This window comes from Synchiropus splendidus, chromosome 6 (assembly GCF_027744825.2).
Source record: "Synchiropus splendidus isolate RoL2022-P1 chromosome 6, RoL_Sspl_1.0, whole genome shotgun sequence".
Taxonomy (NCBI): Eukaryota; Metazoa; Chordata; class Actinopteri; order Syngnathiformes; family Callionymidae; genus Synchiropus; species Synchiropus splendidus.
In genome coordinates, this window is record NC_071339.1 from 993,701 (window position 1) to 1,018,840 (window position 25,140).

The 25,140-nt window shown below is 47.8% G+C and overlaps 2 protein-coding genes across 3 annotated transcripts in view; one reads left to right on the forward strand and one right to left on the reverse strand.

Moving 5' to 3' along the window:
* LOC128760077 (transcription factor SOX-13-like) overlaps positions 1-9,206 on the forward strand; it is a 29,771-nt gene extending 20,565 nt beyond the window's left edge. For both annotated transcript variants that reach the window (XM_053867054.1, XM_053867055.1), the window contains exons 8-14: positions 1,702-1,766; positions 2,027-2,171; positions 4,054-4,163; positions 4,706-4,811; positions 6,159-6,329; positions 7,770-7,986; positions 8,053-9,206. In XM_053867054.1, the coding sequence (XP_053723029.1) occupies positions 1,702-1,766; positions 2,027-2,171; positions 4,054-4,163; positions 4,706-4,811; positions 6,159-6,329; positions 7,770-7,986; positions 8,053-8,308 (1,070 nt within the window). In that variant the 3' untranslated portion in view covers positions 8,309-9,206. The remainder of the gene's footprint in view (positions 1-1,701; positions 1,767-2,026; positions 2,172-4,053; positions 4,164-4,705; positions 4,812-6,158; positions 6,330-7,769; positions 7,987-8,052) is intronic.
* etnk2 (ethanolamine kinase 2) lies at positions 8,220-19,848 on the reverse strand. Its single transcript, XM_053867074.1, has 10 exons — positions 19,701-19,848; positions 18,932-19,406; positions 15,740-15,877; positions 15,543-15,664; positions 14,031-14,171; positions 11,946-12,088; positions 11,735-11,818; positions 11,501-11,661; positions 11,358-11,431; positions 8,220-10,875 (listed from the first exon to the last, which is right to left on the reverse strand). Exons 2-10 carry the CDS (start codon positions 19,076-19,078, stop codon positions 10,803-10,805), a joined length of 1,083 nt encoding a protein of 360 aa, XP_053723049.1. The 5' UTR covers positions 19,079-19,406; positions 19,701-19,848; the 3' UTR covers positions 8,220-10,802.
* Positions 19,849-25,140: the final 5,292 nt, after the last annotated feature.

A 25,140-nucleotide genomic window follows, 5' to 3' on the forward strand; every position in this document is an offset into this window, starting at 1 on the left:
ACTGTTTCTGACGTCAAGTTTCCCAGTTTTCATGCTAGTTTAGAGCTTAGCTTAGCTGCTGTTGTGTTGGCCACACAAGTGAACGGCGAGTCCTTCGACAGCCTCCTGAATCCAACAAATTCTTATCTTCTGTCCTGGGTCTCGTGGTGAACATTCCCTGAACGTTTTATCGAATCATGTTCAGAACCTTCGGAGTCATTTCCGTGACTCGATATACCTCACTCTGTGAGTCCAAAACACCAGGCGATGGCCTGACACCACATGCAGTAAACTCAATGTATTGCTCTGGATTTATTACTCCACCAGGGAGTTCTGTTTTCCAGGGCCCCGATTTGTCAGTGTTCAAAACAAGTTGAAGAGTTGGACGGACTGTTCAGGAAGTATGTGACAAGGATTCAGTTTTGGGAGGGACCTGGATCACCGTCTGGACCTAGGGAGAAGCTGCTTGGTGGAGGTCTGCCCTCTCTGAGTGCTTTTCTAGTTTCTGAGTCAATATAAAGATGTCACTTGAGACAAGGTTTTGTTTGGAGACCAACTGTTCAACCAGCTGCAGTGAGTTCTCCTGCCTAATTCTTAGAGCCGGGGTGACTGTCGTGACCACGTCCGTCCTACAGAGCGTGACACTTAAGCGCGGCGAGGCATGAGACGCAAACCTGGCGCTGCTGTGGTCAAACTGCATTTCTCCGACACAACGTTGCCTGTGAGGTGTGACGGACTCGGTCTGGTGGCTCTGTTTTATGGAGACGAATCTGAGTATCAGATGTTTCTTTTGCTCTGCTGCTGCTGCTTTGTCCTTGGGAACCGTGAAGCCAGTTTGTAACCGAGCGGCTGTGACTGTGCGCTTCTGCGGAGTTTGCCTCGGTGTTGTGGCAGACGGCAACAGGACGTGCAGTGGCCTGATGCGGTGAAGGTCCAGAGTCTGGTGGAGACATTCGGCATCGATGTCATGAGTCAAAACTTTTTCACTTTCCACCAGAGATGTTGTTGCACATGTGTTAAAGACAGAAGCTCACGTTTGCCAGATTATTATTGTGCGCCAAATAATTATTGTATTATTGTCTTTAATCATCTTATTGATCTTGCTACATGCTAGTTTAGCACAGCTACTGGCTACATACTAGCTGCATCCAGCTACTGGCTACATGCTAGCTGAGTCCAGCTACTGGACTTATTGTTTATTTTTATTTTTTATTTTTATTCGTTTTTATCTATTTATTGTTCACGATTGCACCTTTCCTAGTTGGTGGGGTCCTCACTGACATTCAGCTGTTCTGATGTAAGACGCATGACAACACAGCAGACGTTGCACAGGCTTCATGCAGATGCTGAGAATGAGGAAAGGCTGTGCGTCTCTGACCTTTTACTTCACTTCACCTCACAAAAGTTACTGTTGTCGTCTTCGTGTTTATTGGTGTGTATAAGCGTAAAGAAAGGGAGAATCAAAGCCGCCGCGGTCGTCGCCTTTCCAGTGATGTTGTCATTGTGCCAAACTATTTGCAACAAGCTTGATAAACAAAGCATGTCTACACCAGAGGGCAAGCAAACGTGTGTTTGAGAAGCCACGAGGACAAACGTGTGTGAGGTGGCTGAAGCTCTGCACCAGCAGGAGCTGCAGTTGTGTGTGTGCTTGGATCTGCTCAGCGTCTGGTTTTGACTGGCTGACCTGCTCCCCTGAAGCCTCACAGTCTTGTCCCTCCGCAGCCGTGGACTTCCCCATGCAGCTGATGCCCTCGGGGCTCAAGAGGAGCAGCGGCTCCTTCCGACAGGTACCGACCTTCATCACAAATATGATTTACAGAGCTGTGAGTGGCTGCTTATTGTGGGGGTTTGCTCCAATGAGTCGGGTGTGTGAGTGAGTGCTGGGACAATGAGGAGCTTGAATGCGCCGCACCCTCTGTGTAAAGGTTGTGTCTGCCTGCTTTTGTGTTGGAGCGGCAGCACTTGTGTCAACACACAGGTGTGACAGATGTGCACCGACATGCCGCGCCGGCCACGCCCTCATCTGATGCCCCGTCTTGTTCGCCAGGAAGCCGGGCAGCCCCTGAACCTGACAGCCAAGCACAAGGCCCCGAGCCGGGCCCCGAGCCCACAGAGGACGGTCGCTGAGGAGTCGCTGGGGCCGCAGCGGGACGTCCACAGGGGGTGCCACAGCCCTGCCAGATCTGCCCTCAGTGAGTGCCGCGCGCCTGGGGACCGGGGTCAGGGGCGGGGAGCTGCTAAGTGTCAGCTGTGCTAACAGCTGCTGAGGAACCAGTGCTCTCACTTTCATGAGCCCAGAAAACTCTCTGTGCTCCGTCAAGTGCTGGAGCTTTACATGGCGTGTTTCATTTGAAGGCGCTTCCCTGCGCAGCACTGTCCCCTGCATGTGCTGCAGGCTGCTAACTTGACATGACAGACTGAAAGAAGCTCCACAGCAGACGTGCTGCTGCTGAGTGAGCAGCCAGGAGGGAGGAGCGGACGCATCACCACCAGCGGGGCTTCATCAGAGCGTGGCTGTCACACCTGATCAGGTGTTGTGATCCTCAGTGACAGGTAGTGATCGGCAGTCACGATCACGCTGATATCGGCCGATCATGATCGGTGACCGATCGGCCGATCATGAGCGTTTGGCCCCGGGGGAACACTTCACCCAGGTCTGATGTAAACAATGGTGGTGCATCGCGTGCCTTCACACGGGTGACAATGATCACGTGATCAAATGTGTTAAAACAGAGAGGAAACTGCTTCACTGAGCTGGAGGGGATCACGCTGATCAAAATCCTGTCGTTGGAACGATACTGAACACAATCAAAATCTGAAACTCTTTCGGCTCAGCACTAACTCAGCCAAAATATGGCAACAATGCAGGAAGTTGGAGAAAAAAAAACACTTCCAACTCTTTGTTGTGATTCTGGGTTGAACTGCTAAACAGGTTTAGGCCTAGTGGATTGTGACTTGTCAGTTTAAGTGAGGTGAAAATGGGGAGACTGACAACAAAGCTACAGGCTGGATCTAGTCATGCAGCCCTGTCAGTGTACTTCCTCCTCCCCCAGTGTGTACTGCACTCCAAGTACATCGACCGCAGGATTTGGTTGCATATTCTTTGGTTACCTATTTCTTATGTATTTATTTAACATTTGTAACATTTTTTTAAAATACATTTTTATGTATTTATTATTTTGAACAAGTGTTTTTATTTTTTTTAATATAATTGTATTTATTTATTATTTTTAACATATGTTTTATTGGTTTATTTTTTAAAATATATTTTTTAGGAATTCTTTATTTTTAACATGTTTTTATTTATTTATTTTTCAATATATTTATTTATCTAATTATTATTCTTAACATGTGTTTTTATTGGTTTATTTTTGTAGCTATATTTTGTATGTATTTATTATTTTAATATGTTTTTATTTATTTTTTTAAATATAACTTTTATGTATTATTACATTTGACATATGTTTTTTTGCTTTATTTAAAAAAATATATTTGTTATGTATTTATTGTTTTTAATATATGTATTTATTTTGTTGTGAATATATTTTTAATGTATTTATTATTTTTATCATTTGTTTTTATTGGTGTATTTTTTAAAATATATTTTTTAGGTATTTATTTTTTAATATATGTTTTTATTTATTTTTTAAATATAATCTTTATGTATTTATTATTTTTAAGGTATGTTTTTATTTTTATTTTTTAAATATAATTTTTATGTTTGTTTTTTTTTTTTATATATGTTTTTTGGTGAATATCTTTTTAGGTATTTGTGATTTTCATCATATGTTTTTATTGGTTTATTTTTTATTTTCCTGACCCAGTGTGTACCGCAGTCCGAGTCCATCCAAGTCAGCAGGCGTTTATCAGTGTCTGTTACCAGTGTCTGTTACCAGTGTCAGCAGCGGTGCAGGTCCAGGACTGCAGCTGGCACCGTGTCAGCCGTGTTGTCAGTCAATTCTCAGCAACTGAAAGAACCTGTTCACATTCTCCTGCACCTTCCGTCATGGCCTCACTTGACTCCACTGAGAAGTGTGTCCACCTCTTCCACCTGTTGCATGGCTGTGTGTGCAGGTTTCCTGGGCGACGGCGACGTGGTGAGTCAGGCCATCCACAGCGCGCAGCAGCTCCTGCGGAGTCACGGCGCTGGAGGACGAGAGCGCCTGGTGGAGAGAGAGAAGACGGTACGGCACTTCCATGTGACGCAGTCTGCTGAACTGACCTGGCCAAAGTGCGGCTCAGGGGCCACGTACAGCCCCTTGTCTGTATTTCCGTGGCCCTCGTGAGCTCATCTAGTGGGCAGTACCTGTTTCATGACGCTTCCTCACGACTGTCGGCGTCAGGAAGAGAGACTGTGGTGGAACGGTTCACCACCACAGGAGCGTGTCTGAGCTTCAGGAGCCGCAGTGGCCTGGAAGTGTGCGAGCGGACGACCTTCCTCCACTGAGGCTATGCAGCGAGCGTGTCGGCGCAGCGGCCATCGTGGCCGAGCCGCTGCATCTGTGCACTCGGCCGCTCCTCTGTCTCCTGTGGCCGTGGCCTTCACCTTCAGGCTCCAATAAACACCATTCCTGCCGCTCGCCACCTCAGCGCCGTCCTGTACGTCGGCCGTGAATCGACACAGCAGCTGAGGTGTCGCCATTGTGTCGAGGTCTAAAATAGATGTGTTTTCAACGGTCCTCACAATTCTGTAAGAGTGTGTGTGTGTGTGTGTGTGTGTCTGCAGGAACACAAAGATCTGCCTCGCTCAGAGAAGAGTCTTCAACCAGAGGGCCACGAGGACAAGCTCGCGCTGATGTCTACGGAGGACCATCTCAGCAGTGACTCCGAGGGTAGGTGCCGGCGTGCCATGACAACTTTTATAGATTTACTATTATTTGTTTATATTTTTTAATTTTCTATATTTGTTTATGATTTTTAATATGTATTTCTTTTATATATATATATATTTTTATGTATATATTATTTTTAACATATGTTTGTATTTATTAATTTTAATATATTGTTTATGTATTTATTATTTTAACATGTTTTTATTTTTATTTTTTTGAATATGTTTTTTACGTATTTTTATTATTTTTAACATATGTTTTAATTGGATTATTTTTTAAATATATTTATTATGTATTTATTATATTTAACTACTGTTTTTTATCATTTTTAAATAAATATGTATCTTATATATTTATTATTTTTAGCATGTTTTTATATTTTTTATTATATATATTTTTTTATATTTTATTTATTATGTTTAATATATGTTTTTATTTATTTTTAAATATGTTTTTATGTGTTAATTTAAAAAAAAATATAGTATTTATTTATTTATTATTTTTAATAAATGTTTTTATTTTTTATGTATTTATTATTTTTATCATATGTTTGTATTGGTTTATTTTTTTCATATATTTTCTATTTATCTATTATTTTTAATATATGTTTTTATTTATTCATTTTTTAAATATATTTGTATGTATTTATTATTGTTAATATGATTTTATTGTTTTTTATTTTTTTATATATTTTTTCTTTTTAGCATTTTTAAATTTATTTTTCTAGATTATTATTTTATAATGTCATATATTTTTATATATATATTTATTATTTTTAGCATATGTTCTTAGTTTTATTTTTTATGTATTATTTATTTATTTTTTATTATTTTAATGTTGTTGTTTTTTTAAATATATGTTTTTATTTATTTATTATTTTAAATATATGTTTTTACTTAGTTTTTCCATCTACCTTTTTTATGTATTTATTATTTTTTAACTTTTTTTATTGGTTTATTTTTTTATTTATTTTTGATTTTTTAAATTATTTTTAATATAATTTTTATTTTTAACATTTTTTTATATATGTATTCTTTTTAGCATTTTTAAATTTATTTTTATATATTATTATTTTATATTTTAATGTATTTATTATTTATTTATTATTTTAATGTATCTTTTATTTATTTATTATTTTAATGTATCTTTTATTTATTTATTATATATATATATATTTTAATGTATTTGTTATGTATTTATTATTTTTACCATATGTTTTCGTTTATTTTGTGCATGACTGCATCCTCACTGATGTTTTGATACCGACGTGACCCGTCCGCCTGTGACTGGGTCGGCTCTGAGGTCTCGACCGTCAGGTGTCTGAGACTCTTTTCTTTCCTCCCGCAGGCCTCCTGTCCGCCTCGGCTCCAGGCAGCTACTCGGAGTCGCGCCAGCCTCCTTCCTCCGGACACATCAAGCGTCCCATGAACGCCTTCATGGTCTGGGCCAAGGACGAGCGGCGCCGGATCCTGCAGGCCTTCCCGGACATGCACAACTCTTCCATCAGCAAGATCCTGGGTGAGCGCCCCACTCCCCTCCTCCTTCTCCTCCACTCCTCACCCCCCCTCACCTTGACTCTATAGTGCGTTTAAATCCAGCCGCTGGCTCCGACACAAACACCTGCTTCTCTGGACCCACACAGTTTATTCCTGGCTCACGTGTCTCATAACCCTGGGATGGTGTTTCACTGGCCCTCCTCTATATGTTGAAGAATCTGGCCTCACTGGTTCACTGCTGTGGGGACACACACGCACGCACACACTCGCTCGCTCGCTCGGGCCGATACAAGTCGGGCCGCATTGTTGCCGACGGTGCTTTTCCTTTGAGCTTCTGAGACTTCAGCGTCAGTGGGAGCCCAGGCTCCCGGAGCGAAGCGCTCTGATGGAAATAACAACTTGTTACAAGCTCCGAACGGAAGTCAGCCACTGGGAGGAGATGGCAGAGAGGGAAGCAAGCGCAGTGTAACCGCTGACAAGCAACGTGTGGAGGAAAACATCGCACCAGCCGCAGAAACAAGGTCCTCTTGAGAAGTCCTGTCAGGCGCCAGTGACACTGTCAGCAGGTGAAGGTCTCCTCAGGCGTCCGGCTCGGGCCTGGGCTCACCGATGTTTTGAACCCAGTTTGGAGCTTCAGAGGGACCTGAAGAGTCATTCACTGTTTCACTGACTCAAACCACATTACATGGCTCCTCAACCAATATATAGTGATCATTCATCTCCTGAAGGGAGAACATGCCTGAGCTGGACTGGAACCGGCAACCTCGCGGTCACAGGACGTGGCCTCTGCTGGACCTTAGGAACGGTATTACCAAAAAAAAAACAACTTTTTTTTTTGACAAAACTCAAATTACTGTGGCTGTGTAGAACACTACAGCACAGAAGATCATAAGTCTTTCCCCCTCTCTCACACTGAGCTTAAAGGAAACTGATCCACTTTATTACTTTACAATTATCATTAAAAAATAGACCATGAAAATAAATAATCGTGTTGCAAACTTCCATCCACCGTTCCTTCTTTTTCCCCTCTCAGCGTTCAAGCCACACACGTCCACCAAAAGCATCTTTCAAACATGTTTCTGCTCCGTTATTATTTTTCTCTTTATTTTATCATTACTTCTTAAATTTACTTTCCTCATCAGATTCATCACCGTCTGAGCTGCTGCAGGACATGTCACATGACCTTTGAGCTCAGCAAAGCCTATTTAAAAAATAAAATAAAAAAACATTTGCGCACACACGCTGGTCACCGAACAGTGTTTTCAGACACGTCTTTGCTAACATTACATGGATAATAGCTCACTGACACAGATGCTCAGAGTGAGTGACCCAGAAAAGTCAGTCGAACACGGCGGGAATATTGGCCTTACTCTCCTGAACCGTGATGTCACTAGCGACATGGCGTCATGGCGCCCTCGGCTGGCAGGATCGTTTCCCAGCTAACCGCGACCTTCTCCTCAAGGCTCCCGGTGGAAGTCCATGTCCAACCAGGAGAAGCAGCCGTACTACGAGGAGCAGGCGCGGCTCAGCCGCCAGCACCTGGAGCGCTACCCGGACTACAAGTACAAGCCCCGGCCCAAGCGGACCTGCATCGTGGAGGGTCGGAGGCTGAGGGTGGGCGAGTACAAGGCCATGATGAAGAACCGCAGGCAGGAACAGAGAGTGTCCTTCCCGCACAGGTGAGTGGCGGGGGGCCCGGCCGCTCCGAGCCTGGCGCTTCTGACAGCTTCTGTGGCTCTTTGCAGTCAAGGCGACGCGCCGCCGCAGGTCCACTTCCCCCACAGCGGCGAGAGCCAGTACCCGGGAGGCGCCGGCTCCGTGGCGACCCTCCCCTACCACCCGGTCATCCTGGAGCATTACATGCCGCCAGCCTCAGCAGCGCCGCGCGGCGCCCCGGGCGGGTCCTCGGAGAGACTCCAGGCAGGGTGCGCGTACAGCGAGGGCGAGGAGAGCGACGGGGCGGAGCGGAGCGAGGGGGAGCTGGTGCTGCTGACGGACTGACGGACTCTGCTGAGCCGGATGTACAGACGTCGACACGCCGGCCTCGCGTCCACTGAGGTCAGAGGCCAGCACTGACTCTGCTGGTGCACGTCGGTCCTGCATGGGAGGCTGTTGCCTCCAGAACACTTGGCGCTACAGTGTTTCACTCCGACATCAATTCGGTTCATTAAAACCCCAGAAATGGGACTCAAAATTGCTTGATGCCTATGTGCTTAAGTCAGGAGCTCGGGTTTGGTCCCCTTCAGTCTCCAGTTTCCTCCTGAAACTGCTGAATAAATGACCTGATAAAAATGGCATTCCTCGGAGCCAAGACCAAGTTATTTCAAAGAAATATACAAGTAGAAGGACAAGGTGAAACATTGTAAAAACACCCTCACAATGAAGGGATGATCAATGTCCCGCAGCAACAGTGTCAGTGAGAGGAGGTGAAACGCTGCAGCGCTGACTGGGGACACACATTTCACAGCTCCGACCTTGGCTCTCAGCTCAGAGGTCTGTTTGGTTCCTCCTGCCCCGCTGATACTGTACATATAGAAGAGATTTATTTTGTTTATAAAAACGGCTGTAACTTAACAATGTACAGTTCTGTATGTTTGCAGAGTTTTGTGGGGTTTTTCTTGGAAGGAAATACATACGTTGCGCTAAGATGAGTGTTGTGTGATTTGTTTTTTGTTGGAGCGCGTCTCAGAACCTCCCGCAGGACGGGCTCTAACACGGTCCAGCAGAACAGCAGTTCCCAGCAATATGTCAGAAACAGCGTCACGATCACAGGGACTTTATTAGTGCCAAACAGGTTTCATCCAAATAAAGGCTCGTGATGTGAGGTTTTATGAAACAGCACTGCAGGGTGGACGCAACGGCCACTAGATGGCGCCCTTGGTTCAGAAATGACGTGAGGTTTCATTGAGCGAGTCAAGCCCAGACGTTATCACAGCAGACAGCGCCACCTGGTGGCCGTCACTGGTGAGTGCTGCTCCCGTCTCTCCACTGGAGGGATACAGAGGTGCCCAACATTTATTAAATTAAATACATGTCAGTGAACAGGATCGTGATCAGAACAGAATGGTTGTTAATTTCATGAGCTTCCAGGTCAAAGTGACTGGACGACAAAGAAGGCCTGTCGTCCCAGGAGCCGCTCCCAGGATGGCAGTCTGGTAAAAAACGGCAGCAGAATGAGCCAAGAGGAAGTGACGTGAGGTGGCTTCGAGAGGTTGACGGAAACTTTATTGACAAACAAATGCGGCCACTGGTCCCGGGCCTGACGGGACGAAGCAGTGGACACGTTCAAGCTCCTTCCACTGCAGTCGGCACTGCAGCCTTCACACCGGTTAGAGAGGGAAATAAGTTATTTGTACAGAGTTCTCACACAGACACACACATCCGCAAAGCAAGAACTGGCGGGAGCCGAACTGGAGTAAGGCTGAAGGTGACTGTGGCGAACGGAGGGACCTGTGGGGGGCGCAGCAGACGCCCTCTGAAGAAGCTAAAAGAATGAAAGGCCAACCAACCGTGATGGACTTTTGCATAAGCTAGACATCACAGTCTGCTCAGAGGAGCTGAAGACCAGCTGGGAGGAGAGCCTCCAACCGTCCCGGCAGTTCGTGGGCGCAGGGCTCCAGATCACAGCGGGAACCTTGTGTCAGCCACATTCATGGAGTGAGTGTCAGTCAGGCCACAGCTGCTGGGTGTGATGTGGACTTGGAGGCAGCAGAAGCAGGAGCTCCCACCCACCCACCTCTGACCCCACAGAGCAGATCATCGCTCCAGATATGTCCACGCTGCGGCCTCGGCGCCGCTGAGTTTAGCACCAAAAGAGGCGAGGAAGGTCCCAGCTGCCGTGGCCCGCGGAGCAGAGGAGGACTGGAAAGTTTTCCCTGCGCAGAACCTACTGAGGTGAATCGCTGCCACCATAAAAGTCAAGTGTGGAGGTGCGGGGCCAGTTGAGCGCGCGGACGGTCCCGTCCCTCCTGACGCGGCTGATGCTGGATTGCTAGAACACAATCTTCCATCGCACCTTCTCACGTGTGGAGCAGCTTCAGACCCCACACGACGCGGGAACAGAGGAGAGTGACGACATCATCAGCGGCTCCAAGAGCACGGCACGCAGAAGCTGGATGATGATGTCATCACGCCCTCATCATTCATGCAGCACCCCCACCCCCACACTCACCACCGGATCAGACCAGATCAATCAATCAGAGCCTCTGTGATGCTTCAGCTGCCAGAAGAGGCAGCATGACATGTGTTGGGCCACAGACATGCGCTCACTCATTCACTCACTCACTCACTCATTCACTCATTCATTCATTCATTCATTCACTCACTCACTCACTCATTCACTCATTCGCTCACTCACTCACTGACCGCGGAGAGAGAGAGACAGAGAGAGAGGCCTCTGCCTTCAAGCCCAGAGCAAAGATCCATGACACATAGCTACATTTGGAGGAATGATCGAGTCCTGGCAGAGAATCACGAGCTTCCACTCGCTCCTCCTTCACTCAGGGATCTGCAGCGCCATCACGGCGGGTTTGGTCTTGAAGTACTGCTCGAAGCGCAGGACCGCGTACCTGTGGAGAAGAGAGGCGGGACGTTGGAGAGCGCTCCTGCAGGTGGCGACACTGAGTGGCAAACTTGGATCAACATTAGCAAGGTTTTTAAATAGCCAGTCACTTACGACTCAACAGTGCTGCGTGCTGATGACTCATGACACAGTCCATACTGTCATGAAGTCTCATCTACCCTTCAACAGAGTGTCATGAAGCCTCATCTACCCCTCAATACTGTGTCATGAAGCCTCATCTACCCTTCAACACTGTGTCATGAAGCCTCATCTACCCTTCAACACTGTGTCATGAAGCCTCATCTACCCTTCACAGCTGAGTCATGAAGCCTCATCTACCCCTCAATACTGTGTCATGAAGTCTCATCTACCCTTCACTGCTGAGTCATGAAGCCTCATCTACCCTTCACTACTGTGCCATGAAGCCTCATCTACCATCACGACTACAGACTGAATCATTCTAACAAGAGCCCAGTCTGGATCACTTACCCCAGGAAGTCAAAGTCGATCTTGGAGTATTTGGCCTGGATCAAAGACCAGAAGCCCCAGAAGAAGTGAGAAGCCTAGACAAAGACACGTTCATCCGAGTGAGACCACACTCGAAGCAAGTGTTGTGATGTCCGAGGCCTCACCAGCGCAAACTTGTTGACCTGGATGTAAAGCGTCTCCAGCTCTCGCGCACTGACTTCCTCCGTGTTCTTGGTGAAGAGCTTGAAGGCCTTGAGGTACACGGTGAGCCACTCCATCTGCAGCTCCCGGCTGGGGTACAGCCCGTAGTCCAGCTCCGCCATTCCTACCAGCACAGACCTGCGCGTGACTCTACCGGCACTGACTCTCCGCGAAGACCCACCTGTGACGCCACAAACCTGCAAACTCGTTGAAGTGGTTGCCGATGTCGAAGGCCTGGTAGTTGTAACTGGAGTATTCGTAGTCGATGAAGCGGACGTGACCTGAGACAGGGGGGAGGGTCAACATGGACTGGCTATATAAACCCATGACTGAGGTGACACCACAAGCAACTGCTCCTGAATCACCTGTCAGGGTTCAAGTTCATGAAGGACAGGAAGCAGGTTTTACCCTCTTTGCTGTTGTGGATGATGTTCTTGCAGAGCAGGTCATTGTGGCAGAGGACCACCGGGGAGCCCAGGGTGGAGAGGTGCTCCTTCATCCAGGCCATCTCCTGCTCCAGGACGGCCTTGCTGGGGACTCGCTGCTGGATCCTGAAGGGATCAAAGCAAAGACGAGCTGTTGGTCTCTGCCTCTCCAGGCCCACGGTTCTGACCACAGTCTCAGACCACAGTAGCTCGCTAGGACTCAACACCATGTCAGACAGAGGAAGGGAGAGATGTTCCACAAGCCAGAAGAACAGACGATCCATCACACCTTTGGTGTCTGCTAATCCTGATCGGCCATGATGGTTCCAAAACAAAACAGCCAGGTGGCACCCTTCCAACACGTCTGGCCTCTCCATACCTCTGGGGTCCATGATAGTAAAGCCTGATGTTCTCTGAGAGTCATTGGTCATATTTCAGGGAAAGTCTCAAATGACATGTCCATCATGACCTTCAAACACCGCTCAGTGGTCCATGTTCTCCTCACAACAGCAAAACATTAACACTTGGAAACAGTTTCCCTCTGAATCAAGTCAATCATTTGCCACTGAGAAGCACAGGCTGAACTTCAGTCGAAGGTTCTGATGGGTCTGAAGGAGGTGAGACACTCGTGAGGCTAGGGATGGGTGACATGGACCAAAACAGTGATCAGGATGAACCCACGTTCCTCTCCTCCATGTGTCGGACACTACAGTCTCTCTGTTGGATGATGGAACTGAGGAGTGGAGTTTGTCTCCAACACCATGGTTTGTTGACGTCTCAATAGAAGAGTGAAGTCCGCAGTGCAGAGATGAGCAACTCAATGTTTCAGGTCTCTGGTAGAAGCCGCTGGTGTCTGACAGGCTGCTCTGCCAGCTTTATTTAGGGCTTCAACCACAGTCCACCACACTCTCCACAACTGTCACAGGCCGCGGTGATGCAGAGTTGTCACCGTGGAGATTGAGTTTGGTGGGATATGGTGGACCATCAGTTCTGGCCCGTCCCTGAGAGATTCTGTACCTCAGGGGAACATGAATCCTCCTTCATGCCAAACACCTGTGCAAACCTGGGTGCATACGTGTCTCCAAGTGAATGTCCAGCTGCGACAGGCCCACGTGTGCAACACGAGTCTGGTCCAGCAGCAGGACACTCTAGCTGCCTGTGTCACCGAGGAAAAAGGGCAACCTGATCCAGGCTTCAGCAAACAAGCGCGAGCCCACCACATACCTGAGGCTCCCTAATCCACTGCAGTTATGTAAACCTGAGGACGACCTCGCAACAGTGTCAGCCAGGAGCCAGGCTTCTCTCCACACGGTCACCTCCAGCATCGGAACACGGCGATTTAGGAAAGATATGATGTGCTAGTTGCTTTTACATTTTAGGATTTCAATCTTTGTGTTTTACCGAGTTTGTCTCAGATTTTGGACTCGTCTTGTTCCAATTCATTTCAGGTCACTCTTCGTTCACTAGTCACACTAGTTCTTGCAAGATACCCAACAGACTTCATTCAGAACATTTTAAAACACGGGGAAAAGTCTTTTTTTTTAATTAAAATAATTCAAAATTCAAAACTCCACAAGCTTCCTCAGATGTTGACATGATGGTACGTGTTGACATGGTCTAAAGATATGGAACAACACCATATGAATGCAGAGACTTCAGTGATGTTATTGTCGACAGCAGGTCCTCAGGTCAGTGTCAGCTCAGTCTGTCGAGTCAGTTTACTGTCCAGCAGGTGTCAGTGTTCAGTGAGGCAGCATCAACATGATGTGTCATGATGCCTCATCTACCATCACTACCAATTGCTCTTCACTTCAAACGCGTTTAATACTGTCTTCACCTCCAAACCAACTGCCATTCGAAAAAGCAGAGAGACGTTTGAGAGCTTCAGGAGCAGCAGGGTGGACGCGCGTCGTGTCTGTGACACACACATTAGCGCGCCCATCCTTCCTGCCGTGGCTTTGGAAACCACGGTGCTGGAGACATTTACAGCTCTGGCGGTCAAACACTGACAGCTGAGCCACAAATGAATCCTTCCTGGTGGCAGATGTGCTCGGCTGTGGCGTCTCACCTGATGTTGGAGGCTTCTTCTGTGAACTCGTCGGCCACCAAGGAGAAATACTTCTGCATCTTGATCCACAGGTGGGGCTTGGGAATGCAGCCGTTGTGCGCGTGGATGGCGTGGATGCGAGCCATTTCCCTGGCTATCAGTCTGGAGGGACACACAACATCTCGTGACTCATTCGGCCAATAAGAAAAGCCCATTTACACTGATGCACCTTGACAAGACAAATCTGTCCACGTCTGAATAATGACTTTCATTTGCCATGGCCGCGTCTGTTCTGCTGCTGACCGACCACAGACGCAGACCGCAGCTTGAACATCAATGATACGTGGCTCCAGCATGAGTTCTGAAAGGCGCCTGCACTACATTATGACTGAAAGAAAACGTGGCAGGTGTTTTCTCTCAATACAAGACTCGCGTTTCTGACACTTTACAACAGACCTGGGCAGAGTGCGGCCCCTCACGAGGTCAGACTAAAACTATAGAGCTGATACGTCGTAACTTTTCGGACTATTTTTTGTCTTCTTTCTTTCTTCCATTACGATTTCAACAGCAATTATAGCATGTTCAGGACTTGAGTTTCTTTTCGTCTGCCATTTTAGTGAGTATTTTTTGTTCCTCGAAATACATTGAAAGAGAATTGAAAATATTGTTTGAAATTAATTTCTTTTTAATATTTCATTGATATTTGTGCTATCATTTTATTGTTATTTATATTCACATTCACATTAAATCACATATTAAATGGAATATTTTTATAGGTTTCATGCCATATTTGCACTTGTTAATATCCTTGCTTCCAGTGAGTCTTTAATGGTTCATTTCGTTCTTGCTACTCGCTAAGTTTCTCAGTCATTGCTGCTCTAGTGGCCCCTCACACAACATCTTGTAATGTGGCCCTTCAGGAAGTTCAAGTGCCCACCTCTGGTTTACACCATTAAATGGAATAGACTCATATTGAATTCCAAGTGCAAGTCAAGTGCCCTGCTCACATACTGGCGTCAGTCACCTCACCGGGCATCCACCACTCTAATGTGTATTTTCTAGGGTTGGGATTCCATTAGAAAAATACATCTAGTTAATTCGAGAACTTGAGATGAATTCATCTCAGTGAATCACAGTTGAATGGTATCAGAATATCTGCCACATTTTTCAGTGTGAATGAATGTAGTATATGACTGAATCCAATGATGGAGCCACGCAGACATTTAAACAGCAGAATATTGTTGATTCTGCACCTTACATCAGCTGATTTCAGCTAAAGCTCTTTTCATGTCTTGAATTTGAATTTCAATGTGATAAGAATCTCAAGTCCATCCAGAGTGGTGGAAACCCTGGACATTGTGGAGTGAAAAACCTCCCTGAACCAAAGCCAACAGATGCTTTAGTTTGCTTTGGTTCAGGGAGGATTCCTCCATGTTTGTTGTTGTTGTTCTCATCCTAGCTGCCAGGTGGGATAATTAAAACGTCATCACATTGCAGGTGAAGCCTGTGGCAGGCGGGGAGCCCGTCGCCTACCTGAGTACAAAAGGATCTCTGACGTCTTGAGTCCCCAGAGCGTCCCCAGGCATGAACTCGTAGCAGATGCCGTTCAGAAAGGTGCAGTAGATTCTGGGAGCGCAGCCATTGGCATGTAGGACCTGGAGCCAACAGAAGCAGAGCAAGCCATCACGCAACACGGTTAGGAACAGGCCTTCCTCAGGTGGCAGGAGAACCTGAAAGCTTTTCAGCTCATTGTCTCGGTCAACGATCAACTCCGTCTTGTTTCCGTAGACTCGGACCAGAACCACATCCTCCGGAGTGTCCTCCAGGTAGCAGCCCACCAGCTTGTTGGTGGTGCCGTCGGTGAAGAACTGGAGACAGAAGGAAACACACACTCAAGAGTCACTTCTGCTGGTGTTGGAGGAGAGTTTACTGGCAACCAACATTCCTGGATAACAGCCTACCATTCTTTGCATTAAACACACACGGCATCATAAATCATCATGCAACAGGTTCCTGCAGTGAGAAGGTCCACACGTCAACACACAGGTGTCATCTCCTCACCACAGTCTTCTTCCATTTCAACATAGTCGAAACACATCACAGCGCTTTGAGTACCGCATTTTCTGGACTATAAGATGCTACTTTTTTCTCACGGTCTGAACCCTGCGGCGTATACAACGACGCAGCTAATATACAAATGACATCCGACTTACGACCGGGATTGGTTCCGACCAACCAGTCGTAAGTCAGATTGGACGTAACTTGAATGCCACTCAAAACAGCCGAGGCGAGGGTTAGAGGTGCTACTGTAGTGGTAGATGGCTGTGTGAGAGTGAGATGCTGGGAGACTGTGCTGCCGTAACACGTGTTGCCCGGCTGCTACCTGCTGCGCTGCCAGACACTGAATGATCAGATAAATAAATAATCATGTAAAGTTTGCATCCCGCAGCACATGCACGTTACAAGGCGTCAACACCACAAACAACATACAACATTTAAAACACCAGCACTTGACGGAATCTGCAGGAAGCAGCGCTCACTGGCAGACACTCGCCGCTCTGAGCCTGACGTTCACAACGCTCAGCATGTTGCCCACATGAGCAGCCTTTCTCAGGCGAGGTGTTAAGACGGAGTCGAGTGGATCCGCCGCTGTTTTGTGTCAGACGCAGCTGAATGTGAAACTTCAGCAGACGTCCAGAGTGGGAACTTGCATCAAAGAGGCTGAAGACAGCTGCTTCGGCTGAGTGCTCTCCCTCAGTTTTACAGTCTGGAGAGCGTCACGCTGGCAACAATGTTGGGCCTCGCCACATCAAACCCATGACACCACAGGCCTTTTATTGACCTTTAAAGCGCTCAAATGGCGCTGTTTTCAAACAACAGAGACGATCTACTGGAGGGTGAAAACACTTGAAATGTCAATAAGACGTGAGGGGTTCATGAGTCCAGTTCAGAACGTGGCCCAGATTGTTCCATGAGTCAGTCTCCAAGCTGGAGCCCGTTTTCAAAACTAGAACTAGAGCATCATCTAGAAGTGCATTTTCTGCAGCGCAGCCAGCACCAGTGCACCTGCGGCTTGTGCACAGAAAAGATCTATTTTCCTTCTTACATTTCGTGGGTGCGGCTAATATTCCGGTGCGCTCTATAGCGTGGAAAATACGGTAGTTTCTTCTGATTTCCATCATGTTTAACTAAACAACAGCAATTCATGGTGCATCTCATGGTTGAGAAGTTTTCCTTCCACTCCAAGGCCTCTTTGCTCACTCATCGTATGCTAGTTCTTCTGTAAACACCGGTGCAGACCAAGGCGACAAAAGCAGAAAGCCACACCATCAAAAATGAAGTGGACAGTGGATACATCTCACCAGTGACAACCATAGGACCCGTCCCCACCCTCCGGCAAAACAATGACACTGAGCACTGACTGCGTTCCTGCATCCAGACGCTCACTCACACATATCTGGAATTCCCTGCCTGTTGACAGGAAAGATGGCATCCCTGTTATGACCATACATCAGACACCACATGACCACAACTCCCACGTTTGCAACAGCTGCAAAAGGAAACGTCGACGATTACGCTGCAATTCAACCAAAACACTTCAAAGTGGATTTACTATTTTGCAGCAGATTCATGTTTTCATTCTCTCAAGCAAACTCAGAAGGTGGCAGTGGTGTTGCACTTGGCGAGGTTTGCTGTTTTCAGATCACTGTGTGGCGGCGTGGGAAATGTAGCTTTTCTGTTTACACTCTAGCATGTTCTGCATCCCGCTGCTGCCCACAAGGGAAAGCCGCCGTATCACTTGACTCTTGTGATATGATGCCCAGCCAGAGAGGCAATGGCCCCAAACTGTGAGGGGCTCAAAGAGAAGAGGCCACAGCCGAGGACAGAAGACACATCGCAGAGCCCTCGTCGTCCAAAGCTTTTCTCAGGAGGAATTAAAGACGATGAGACAATGAGACGACACGGAACACAGCAGATAAAGTTCAGAGGAAATAAGAATGCAAGTGCACTTTTGTCTATAAAAGAATAAAGAGTATTAAAGAAAGAATATTTCAAAACACCATGGGGAACCCTTCAAGTTCGGAATACTTTGTACATTTATATTGTATTTATAAGGTACAAAACCTCCTACTGCATGCACACATGAGTGCTGCCTGTCTGTCTGTGTCAGTCTGTCTGTCAGTGACTGTCTGTGCCTGTGTCAGTCTGTCTGTCTGTGTCAGTCTGTCTGTCAGTGTCAGTCTGTCTGTCAGTGCCAGTATGTGTGTCTGTCTGTGTGTCTGTCTGTCTGTCAGTGCCAGTATGTGTGTCTGTCTGTCTGTGTTAGTCTGTGTGTCAGTGTCAGTCTGTGTGTCAGTCTGTGTGTCAGTGTCAGTCTGTGTCAGTCTGTCTGTCAGTGCCAGTATGTGTGTCTGTCTGTGTGTCTGTCTGTCTGTCAGTGCCAGTATGTGTGTCTGTCTGTCTGTGTTAGTCTGTGTGTCAGTGTCAGTCTGTGTGTCAGTCTGTGTGTCAGTGTCAGTCTGTGTGTCAGTCTGTCTGTCAGTGACTGTCTGTGTGTGTCAGTCTGTCTGTGTGTGTGTGTGTGTGCCTGTGTCAGTCTGTCTGTCTGTCTGTCTGTGTGTCAGTAGTCTGTGTGTCTGCCTGTGCCAGTCTGTCAGCAGCTGGGAAGTAGCACACATACTTGGTGTCCGACAGGAAACCATCGACACAAGCCGCTCGCTCCGTCAGCACCAGAGGTGATGATGAAGGTGATGGACCACTCAAACATCTGCTCCACCTCGGCTCTGGGGACAGGTGTTTTCCAAGCACGCCCGCGGCAGGAAGGTGCATTTCGGTGCGAGTTCGGCTTCGGCTCCTGAGTACCTGCCGATCCTGACTTAGCCTAGCAAAGCCTCCTGCGCTAGCTTAGCTGTTAGCCTCACCTTAGCCTGGACACGACTCGGCTCCCACGCCGGTCTCAGCTCCTTCATCAGCTTCATGGCGCCTCCCTCCACGTCGCGCTCGTCCACAAACACCGGGATCTTGGGGATCGGCGGCGACCCGACGGGCACATGGATCTGCGTCTCCATCCTGCGGCAGTCCTGGAAGGCTTCCGGGATGTTGCTGGTAGTAACCTGACACACGAGTATCGTGGACCGTGACCCTGTTCGGGGCGCTTCAGACGAGAGGAGAGAGCGGGGTCACACTTGGCTTGGCTTTGGAGAGTCGACGGTGGCGGCGCGCGAGCTCCACGCCGGTTGTCTTGGAGCTGTCAAGCCGCCGGAGCGTCTCCTCCGACTTGGCTCCGCCCACCCGGGATCATCCGATTGCACGGCCGAGCCCTGCCCACCGAGGCCCGACCTCTGCCGAAGAGTCACGAACACAGCCGAAATGGATGACGGTTTCTTCGTTAGGCGACTGGAAAATAGTATATTTGAGACAATGATTGACAGCAAAGCGAGTGCGATGATCATTAGATGTTCGCATAGAATTAATTCATCACACGGTGCTCGGTGTTTTAACTGGAATTTCACGTAAAGAAAAGAGATTGAAAAACGGAAGTCGGTTGTCACTTTATGATTGAAAAACAAAGTTAAGACACACGTTTTTTCTCCTTTACAATCCAAAGTGAGTCATCACAATGTTATCAAGTTTTGTTTTGTTTTTTCAATTTCAACGATGAACAGCAGTATGGAACGGGACGGAACAAACCTCGTATGAATCCACCGTAACCACAAAACAAAGGACATTAAACACTTGGACCAGCGAGTTACATCATGACTAGAGCCACAAGTGGCAACAGCTCATGATGTTACACCGAACACCGTCAACACGAACCGGTGAAGACCCACTGTTGACAGTCGGAGATTGAACGTTTGCTCGTCCGGAACACGACAGTCCGGCATCAGTCCTGCCCCCGTGTGGACGAGCTGCGTCACTACTCTTTTATGTTATTTGGAACTGACAAAGGAAGACTGCGCCTCCTTGAACATAACAAAACAAAACGTAAAAAATATCTCACCATCAACCATAAATGAGGAAGCACACACAGGCACTATCCCTGTGAGGACCTCTCCTGGCCATCGCCCTTTCCCCAGCCTCTCTCCCTGAACCTGACCCTCCAAAACACGTGGCTCACCTGAACAGGACTCTGAACCAGACTGGAGCCCGGTGAGAATCACCCAGGTGTTTTGAAGTCTTCATCCACAAATTCAGGGTTGACCTCGTGGGGTCGGGCCACACACGCTCACGCACTCGCCACTTATGTCGCTGTGGGGTAAAGAAAACACAATATTGTTCGTCTGTAGTAATGAGTGCGCTTCCACGACTCAGCCAGCAGGTGGCAGCATGCGGCAGCGTACGCTTATAGGAACTCGCGCTGCATTATCACGCGTTCATATGTGGTTCATCCGGATTCACGTGACCTGATGGACCACCGTAAGATCAACCCTGGTCTCCAAACTGCTTCTCTCAGCAAGCACCAAGGTCCATGGAGACTCGTCCATCAGCGTGTCTGTCTGGCTTCCTGTGGAGCAAGGGTGTCAAACTGACCCGCAAAACGGCCGCGGTGGGCACAGGTTTCTGTTCCAGCCCTGAAAGCTCAGGCCTCAGGTGAAACCAGCAGCACCAGACTGACCATCAACGTGTGACAGTCTTCAGACACCGCCTCTTGACTGGTCGGAACAAAAGCCTGCACCCACTGCGGCCCGGTGAGGACCGCTTTGACACCTGCGAGGAACACAGTCACAGTGTGTCTCTGGATCCACAGCGACTCCATCTGGACCTCTCAGGCATCAGCGGCGCTCTGTCCACGGCCTTGAATGCGATGACGTATTGGGACGTTTTGAGAGCCTCCTGTCCTAACTCTGCACACCACTCTAGTGCGTGGTCCCTTTAAACCCTGAGTTTTTATCAGCTCTTGATCTTCCTATTGCACTGATCTCTGACAAGACAGTGAAGCCTGTTCAAGTCCATGAGTTACAGGAGATAATGGAGAAGGCTGGAGCACGAATGATCCGCTCTCAGCTGCGGCTCCACCTGTACACACACGTCTCCATTGATTCCCTTGAACTTCACAGGAATGTGGTGTGTGTGTGTGTGGCTTACGGCAAAGGGCTTAAAAGCTTGCACTTCCATGTTTGCATCTATGAGCGTGACCTTGTTCGAACAACTCCGAGGTGTTCCGTCCATATCTGAGGAATGAGGAAATGTTTGCACACACACACACACACACACACACACACACACACACACCTTCTCTGTCCTTGTTAGGACTGAGGCAGGTGTGTCTCCCTTTCCCCAGCCTCTCCCCCTGAACCGAAGCATCCAAAACACACCTGAACCAGGACTCAAACTGGAACTCAGTTATTTTGAAGGTTTAACCCTCAATTTGTGGGGTCCAGCCAAACGTCCCTGCAAAGTCATACGGTCCTCGCAAGGACAGTGTTTTCTCAAGTATTGGGATGGTCATTGATCACGGTTGGAGAGACTGAAGGCTTGGAGCAGGCAGATGTGTCCTGCCCAGTTTATGATCTCCACCTCACAAAGTCGGAGGAAGGTCACCCAAGTGCATGGGGCCATCTGGGCTGGAGGACTTTGACTAATGTCTCTCTTTGTCTGCTTCAATGGGCTTGTTTCCTCCTCATCCGTCATCCTGGTTGAGCTCTTCTCACTTGTCACTGGTGACAGCAGCTACTATTCACCAGTGAGTTTATGCTTCTACTCAACATGTGGCGACTGACACAAACTGTCAGCTTCAGACTCACCAGTCCCTCCAGGATTTCTGACTTTTTTATTGATTGTTGCAGCCAAAAATGCCTGATTTCACAGTAGATATTTTTTATTTTTAAAAATGGCAGTGAAAGTTGTGATCATTTACAGTCCTGGAGCAACATGACGGGAAATAAGGAGCTTTGCAAATGAGCTTGTACAAAACTAGCCTCAGTTTTTGGCCCCCCCCAAAGAAAAGCTCCAGGCTGCAATGATTCGAACCAAACATGCTTTGTTTGCCTGATAAATTAGTAAACACATGTAGATGCTAAACGAAAACTGATGCTAACATAAGTCCATCTTGTTTATGATGTTGGTGGTTTGGTTCCGGAGCTCCTCACGAGGGCGGAGCCTGGCGGAGGTTTGGATGGGGGCGGAGTCGCCCTGAAGCTGAAACATTGAGCATCAAACCCCACAGAAGATCTGCAGCCTCCCAGGAACCAGAAGTGTTATGGGAATGTCTGAGGAGAGGCAGAGGAACAATGGCGGAGCGCTGTCTAATCATTACCTGCGGGACGCAGCAGGAACAACACAAACAGTGGGTCGTGTTTCAGCTTGAACTCCAAGTGAATCACCGAGAATTATTAACCATCTCCTGTCAGCCTCCTGGTCTCTTTCCGTCTTCCATCCGTGCTTCCTCACACGACGGGTCCGTCCTGCTTGTGTGTGAAAGGTGCCTCAGCTACGGCTAGTATTCTTGAGGCAGGTGTTTGAATCACCCTCCGCCAATGTTCCCTCCAATGTTCCATGTGTCTGAGCCTCAGCTGGACCACTGTCAGCCACTGTCACTGTCGACTGTGGCGACGCCTGCAGTAGTTTAGTTAGTTACAATTTGGATAATTCACATTGAGGAATGGAACATGTGTGAAATTTAAAATAAAATAAATAAAAGCTTTCAATTGTGTTTGAATTGTATATTACATATTTGTGAACTGAATCAATATACAGTATATATACATATATATGAAACGGATTTGTGTCGAGTCGGGTCGAACCAAATCAAATGGAATGGGATGGAATCTGCATCTACTGCCATGCAGTGTTGAGGAAGTGAATGCTACTGTACTTCTACTTCTACTCAAGTACAGTGCACCTCTAGTACTTCTACTTCTACTCAAGTAACTTTCTCAAAGGTTACTTTCACCTGAAGTCAGATCCATGCCCCTTCACGTCAGTACTTCATGCCACACTGCCTCCCTCCTCCATTGTTGGACTGGAGACCCTCCCATCTGCACTGGGCTACAATGGCTTCGGACTGTCACAGCAGATTGGTTCTTGTCACTTCAAAGACGTGAAAAGTGTGTGTGTGTGTGTGTCTGTGCCGGCCTGGAGCATATGGCAACCAACACAAAGACTTGTGGTCAGCCCTGATGGAGCAGCTCTCCTCCTCCCAGAGGTGAACTGCAGGACAGCAGCACCACACACACACACTTGACCCCGCCCTAGTTTACTGCTGCCTTCACTGGAGGGAGGGGGGGGGGCGTGCTCGGCTGTCTTCAGTCCACTGACAACACAAGTGGGGAGTTGAACAACGCAGGAAGAGAAGAGCAAACATCATTTCTGACCCCACGTCACACTGTTTTCCTCTCATCATCATGATCATGCGACGGACCTGTGAGGACCGGCCCTGCTCTCCAGCGGAGACACACGCTCAGTCAGTCTCTGAGCTGCTCCTGACCCTCAGGATGAAGAAGTCTTGCTCTCCACCAACACACTGTCACCAGCAACATTCCAGAAGACTCCCAACATGATCTGAGCCTGTGATCTGATAGTGGGTGACACACAGGTGAGGCCACATGAGTCACACACGCCTCCTTCACTCAGAAAACCAAACCTAGAGCAACTTGGAGCCATATATGTGAGGTGTTCACAATGGTGTGTATCACTACGCTTCAGACCACGATACAATACAAAAAAATAAGTTTGGCAAATGGCAAAAATGAATTCTTCACCCTTTAAAACCCTAGAAAATTCACTCAAAATTGATAAGAAAAGAGATTTGTAATGACAGATGACACCGACAACTGAGCGATTTTCTCTAACAGACCAGTTTAAATCTTTGAGTGACACACCATTGTGAACTCCTCACATATATAGTGACAGGTTGGTGTAGGTTTGGTTATGTGCACTTTTCTCTGAGTGTAGTTGGGGAGACCTGTGAGTCACGGTGGGATTGAATGATCTCTTCACCTTGTCACCCAGCTGTGAGTCACTGGATGCAAAACAAAAACCACTCCTGATCTTCAGGTGAGCGCTTCTGGCCGAGTCGCCCCTTGTACACACACACACGCGCGAGCGAAGCGGCTCTCGCAGCCATGACCTCAGCAGTCGTCACACTCCCAACAGGCCAAACAAACACATGATTTAGCAGCCCTTCACACCCGACCTGACATCTGCCTCTGAAGCCCCGCCCACTCCCAGTCGAATCGATTCCAAAATATTAGCTCCACCCACTGAGTGTAAGGAGGAAAACAGATGTTGTTCATCCAGCTCTGAGCCACGGCTGCAGTGGTGCTGTCTGCGCCGGGTTCAAAATGCACGAGGATCACTGGGGAACGAGTTTGGAAAACTCATGAAACACACTGGAATCATTAACATTAAAGCTCCAAATGTGTCTGACACCACAGCCGCTCTCAGCTGCTGCTTCTCGTCTCCGCTCCTCCAGGAGATCGGCACTGTGGGCGGAGCCTTTAGGTCAATAACACGCCTGTGATACATGCTAGCTTAGTCCAGCTACTGTGGCTACCTGCTACCTTAATCCAGTTACTGGCTACATGCTAGCTTAGTCCAGCTGCTGGCTACATACTAGCTTAGTCCAGCTACTGTGGCTACATGCTAGCTTAGTCCAGCTACTGGCTACATGGTAGTTTAGTCCAGCTACTGTGGCTACATGCTACCTTAATCCAGCTACTGGCTACATGCTAGCTTAGTCCAGCTACTGTGGCTACATGCTAGCTTAGTCCAGCTACTGGCTACATGGTAGTTTAGTCCAGCTACTGTGGCTACATGCTACCTTAATCCAGCTACTGGCTACATGCTAGCTTAGTCCAGCTCCTGGCTACATGCTAGTTTAGTCCAGCTACTGGATACATGGTAGTTTAGTCCAGCTACTGGCTACATGCTAGCTTAGTTAGCTATGAGCCCCATGATCCCGGTGGTGGAGTCCCACTGAGAGAAACTCCCGGTTCTCTCCAACAGCCTGACCAAGCTGTGAACATGCATCTTAACAGTTTGAACTTGGTGGCGGTAGTTGGGTGTTCTGAGCGTCGTGTGACCAGTCAGTCGGTCAGTGGCAGCAGGTCGGTCCCTGCAGCCATGATGCCAGGTGGTCACAGGGTTTTATGCCACGGTTTCGTGTCTCACATCCGCCGCACCTGACTTC